Source organism: Bufo gargarizans, chromosome 6 (genome assembly GCF_014858855.1).
Source record: "Bufo gargarizans isolate SCDJY-AF-19 chromosome 6, ASM1485885v1, whole genome shotgun sequence".
In the NCBI taxonomy this organism is placed as follows: Eukaryota; Metazoa; Chordata; class Amphibia; order Anura; family Bufonidae; genus Bufo; species Bufo gargarizans.
The window spans coordinates 89,099,885-89,105,269 of NC_058085.1; the positions used below are offsets into that span (position 1 = coordinate 89,099,885).

Sequence of the window (5,385 nt, forward strand, 5' to 3'; positions counted from 1 at the left end):
ACCAGAGAGAGACCCCCTGTAGTGACTCAACTAGATCATCCCACACTACACTCATAAGTGCAATAGTCTTCTATGGGCATCCTTATCTAGCCCTATCAAGAGAACAATAGAGCTGTCATCCTAAATTCTAAATCTACTATTATATTAGTAGATAACATATTTCGCTCACAAGCGGCAATAAAATAACCATGGGATCCCTATCTATATATAGGAGTGTGCTAACTGCTACAGCAGGACAATGGGGCACATTTATTAGGACCGCAGGTAAGCTCTATACCTGGCGGTGGATCCGCTGGAGTTATGAAGAGGCGCAGGCCTCTCCATAACTTCAGCGCATCCAGCGCTGCTTCTAAATGTAAGACAGCTTCCTAGCTATCTTACATTTAGACCATTTTCTACGCCTGCCGGCTCCTCCCCTTCCCCGCCGATGCCACTCCCACGTTTTTAGACCTGGCGTGAGTCGAAGTCTGCTCCAGAAATACACCTAATTTGGTGTATTTCTGTTTAATAAATGACCCCCAATATAATGTAATTTTCAAAGGAGTAAAGGAAAACTGAGTTAGTTGACCAAAGGAGCTCTGCAAAATGAAAGGTGGAATCTGATTGGTTGCTATGGGCGACTGAGTCAGAGTTCAAAACATATATTTTTGGAAGTATCCCTTTAATATGAAGGTTATTAATTTCTGTGGCTATCACACTAGATGCATCAAAGTTTGGCTTTTATCCAGTGTAATATACATATATATAAATCAACCATTATACAGATGAAGACAAGGTGATACAGGAGGAAAAGGTTCATGTTTTAATGGTGTGTAAAGTGCTCAAGACACTTCACTAATAAATAACTGATGTCGCCATAGATAAAGATTCTAAGAATATCTAAGAACAATTTGAGAGGTCCATTACACTGATGCTTAGATATGTGTAATCCAGATATCATCCTCCTTCCCCAGGGTACCATTATTAAAACCCAACCCATCTGCACTGGTAAACATGCACCAACACACTGATAACAAGCATGCTTTCCGACTAGCAATGTCCTACATTATAATGTTCTACTGCCAGTACTTAACAAAAAAGTTTTGGAAAGGAAAGTGTTAATTGCCGGAGGTGGCAAGGACATTGTGGAGCTTCCTGACATCCTTTCCTGGTATTATTCACAAGGCATCATCACAGTGACATGCTGGCTTTAATGGGATCTGAGACGTGGTGCAGCTCAGCCACTCAAGGCATTTAACCTCTTCTTCACCAAGTTGACCACTTGCACTGAAGTGGTGGTCTTCACGATATGTTAAGCTTTGTTTTCAGATTTTTCTACTGTGAATGTATCATTCTATAGCCCCTTGTAGATGAAGAGAACATGCCATCGCTACATCTGACGAATGATTATAAGACATTAGGAGAAAATTTGATTGGATCTCTTTTGACAAGTGTCCCTGCACCGAGAGCACGATGACTTAATCACATCCAGCATTGTTCAATGTGGATTCCTACGCTTGGACTCAAAATCTGCGCTGTACTCAAAGGTCATGCAGTTTCTGGACGGAAAATCTCTTTGAGGACAGCCACACATGGAGTGGAGCTGTCCTCTTTAACAGTGCACTGGGGTCTCTGCTGGAGGTTTGGAGACTTACGTTCTTGCCTACTGAAGAGTTCCCGGACACCTTGTCTGAATTTTAAGTCCCTGATGCTGTAAATGACAACATTCCAGCAGCTATTGGAGGTGAGTATCCAAAATGCATAGAATGAAAATTCACACCAGACATACCCCAAGACATTGCCCACCACAAACACAGCAATGGGGATGAAAGAAGCAGAGAAGGCAAATGTGAGGATTCCAATGGTTTTGGCTGCAGTAATGTCTGAGAATGATACTTTGCTGCAGGTGCTCTGGACTTCAACCTCTAGCTGCTTTCTAACTTTACAGTACTGCCTGATAGCTGCAAAGGTGGCAAAATTGATAGCAAAGGTGCAACCCAGCAGAGAAAAGTCAAAAACTGGAAAGATGAGCATTATATTCAAGGCAGGTTCTTGGGGTTGCACTGCGGTGAACACATAGTTGCACATTTTGCTGCATGAATTGTACTCTAGTGATATGTTTCGACCAAAAAACATGGGTACCATAGCTAACATGAAGCTGAAGATCCAGGAAAAAACAATGAGGCATCCTGTTCTTTTCCTAGTAATCACAATCCTCTTGTGGAGAGGTTTCAGCACAGCAATGCTCCTCTCAACCGACAGCAAGAATATGGTGGAAATTGAGACAAAGGTGCAACCAGCAAAAATAGGTCCCATGATCAAACATGGAACATAAGACGTAAAAATGGAGGGGGTTGCTTCTCCAAGTTTAAGCCCATTGACAATCTGGGTGAGTTCCATATAAACAGAATAAGGCACAACTAGTACTCCAACTGCCAAGTCTGCAAGAGCCAAAGAGGTTTTCAGGGAGCCATGAGATGTCCTCAGCTGCTTGGTCCTCAAGAAGACTAAGAGGCTTACCACATTGCCCACTGTGATTGTAAGAACCAGTAAGACCATGAGAGAAATCTTAAATGTGTCTCCAAGTAGACTTGTGCTGCAGAAGGTGCAATTCCCAGTGGAAGAAATATTCTCAAGCATTGGAGAAGCAGAAGAAGTAAAACTCAGAGAATAAAATCCATCACCTCGTCTTTATCTTTCCAAATACTTCGGAATGGGTAAAGGACAAAAAAGCAGGATGTGTGAAGAAAAAAAAAAGCAGGAGGCATATCCTAACTCCAAGTTACAGACATCGCTCTCATCGGCATTGCACGTAGTCCTAACAGAGCATCCGTCCCCAGGTAAATATTTTGAGCTCTGAGCAAACAAGGATATTTCTGTGGTAAATTGAAAGCAATCCAAACACAACGTGCAGATAAGGGATTTACGGAGACGGTTAGTGAAATCGCTCTTTCAAGAGCATTATTAGCCTAGTTCCTTCCCATAGAACAGGGGGACCATGGAGTGTTTGCTTTACACTGAAAATGGAGCCAAAATTGTGCTCAAACAAACAGAACTCAGTAACTCCAGATGTGCTCAGCTGTATCAAGAAATGGATCAGGGGGAAAAAAAAATCACGATGCCTTACGAGGGAAAGCACACAAGAAAGGAATGAGAGCAGTGTGTGTTCGGTCTCCCTGGCTTCTCCTTTATTCTTCATGTCCCTCTCTCCTCCTCTCACCCTTTTCCTCCCACCCTCTTCTGTATCTGTGCACTAATACGACTCCCCTCTGTTATCCTCCTCTCTCTCCCTAACATGAGTGCAAATCAAGCCTGGTAGGTGTCGTGTACAGTAGGAAAGGATTTCAATACAAAAGGTGTAAATGGGTGATTTACTAGTTTTTTGGATTGGTGGTAGTAATTATGAATACATTCACGGAAAGTGCTCATAATAGTAGAGTGCACAACCTGTGTTCTCTAGATCTGCCAGGTTCTTATGTTAGCTCTAGACTAATGTACTGTAAAATATGCCACATGCAAAATTTTAACAGATTTGTGAAACCAAGAAATAATCACTCCTGAATTGCCCCCATATTTATAAATTTCAAAAATATTGATAAAAAAATAAAGCTCATTCACCAGACCCAGCCAAAGACCTATAAAACCTCTGACTCCGAAAAGAATGTGCTAAAGTGCCCTCTTAATTTCCTGGAGTCTGCAATTTCCTGCACAAAAAGTATAAAGTTTACAAAACTGATATATAGGGAATATATCAGTTTTGTAAACTTTATACTTTTTGTGCAGGAAATTGCAGACTCCACGAAATTAAGAGGGCACTTTAGCACATTCTTTTCGGAGTCAGAGGTTTTATAGGTCTTTGGCTGGGTCTGGTGTATGAGCTTCAGAACCGGGAGATGAGCTTCAGAACCAGACACTATCCATAAACAAGGTTGATACTTTTCTGGGGGGGAAAAGCAGACCATTTATCTAAATCTAATGCAACCTCTTTAAAGGGATATTCCCATCTTGGACATTAATGGCATTGGTACCATCTCTGAAACCCACTCCAATCTCGAGAACAGGGCCCCCGAAGCGAAGGAGAGTACATCCCACATGTGTGGTGTCATCTCCGTTCACTGCTATGGTAATTCCGAAAATAGCCGAGCGAGCTTGCTCAGCTATTTTTGGAAGTCCCATAATCATGAAAGGAGAGCAAGCCTTGCAAGTATAGGTAGCTCTCCATTCAGTGCTATGGGTAGGGTTGCCATCTGGCCGGTATCTCACCAGCAAGCCTGGTATTATAAAAAAATAAAAAAAAAGCACTCACTTCCTCTATTTGCTGGCGCTGTGGGGAACACTCGCTGCTAACTGGAGGACAGGACCTGCGAGAGGTCATCACGCTGGAGCGCCAGTTCTCTCATAAGCTTCCAGTCAGCAGCGAGTGCTCACTGCAGCGCGAGCAAATGGAGGAGGTGAGTGCTTTTCTTTTTTTTGGCAGAAGCAGAGAAGGGGGCACTAATGGGGGGCATTAATTCTGGGGCGCACTAATGGGGGGCATTACTATTATGGGGGCACTAATGGGGGCGATAGTATTACTGGGAGCATTAATATTAGTGGGCGGGCACTAATGGGGACAGTATTAATTCTGGGGGGAGCTTATGGGGCCATTAGTATTATTGGGGGGAACTAATGGGGGCATTATTAATTCTGGGGGGTGCTAATGGGGGTATTATTAATGCTGGGCTGGCACTAATGGAGGCATTATTAATTCTCGGAGTCACCAATGGGGTCATTAATATTATTGGGAGGCACAATATGACAGCGACTTAACGTGTTAAGCCACACCCACAACCACACCCCATTGGGGTGCGGCTTAACTTGGCTGGTATTTTTTGTTGGGAAAGGTGGCAACCCTAGCTATAGGACTGCTGGAAATAGGTCACAACGCTAGCTTGGCTATTTTCTTAACTCCTATAGCGGAAAATGGAGTGTGGCCACACATACGCACTTCACTTAGAGGAAGAAAAGAGCAGGTACCAGAGGTGAGACCAGCGCCTATCTGACATTGCATATCCTAGGTATATGCCACCAACTTCCCAGATGGAAATATCCCTTTAAAGGGGTTGTATGGAATTAGGATAAAGGTCTACTTTGTCCCCACAGAAAACTGCCACTCTTATATATGGGTTGTGTCTGGTTCTGCAGCTCATCTCTACCTATGTACATAGAGACAAGGTGTAATACCTGACACTGCCACGGATAAGAGTGGCGCTTTTTCTAGAAAGATTGCAGACTGTTTTTTAACCAATCCTGGACAAACACTTTGCACATTACTTGGGCAAATGCTATGCGCCATAATCATGTAGGGAGTTGAAATTTCTCTTCATCTTTTTGGGAGAAGCCAGCAAAATATTGGAAGCATTCATT

The 5,385-nt window shown here is 43.0% G+C and overlaps 1 protein-coding gene across 1 annotated transcript; it reads right to left on the reverse strand.

The window, feature by feature from the left end:
• Positions 1–697: 697 nt before the first annotated feature.
• On the reverse strand, positions 698–3,154 carry LOC122941693 (adenosine receptor A3-like). The gene has a single exon (XM_044299118.1). It carries the CDS (start codon positions 2,617–2,619, stop codon positions 1,528–1,530), a length of 1,092 nt encoding a protein of 363 aa, XP_044155053.1. The 5' UTR covers positions 2,620–3,154; the 3' UTR covers positions 698–1,527.
• Between the last annotated feature and the right edge of the window lie 2,231 nt (positions 3,155–5,385).

Excerpts from the sequence above, each read along its gene's own strand:
- LOC122941693 (XM_044299118.1), bottom strand. The coding sequence starts at position 2,619 with ATGCTTGAGAATATTTCTTCCACTGGGAATTGCACCTTCTGCAGCACA.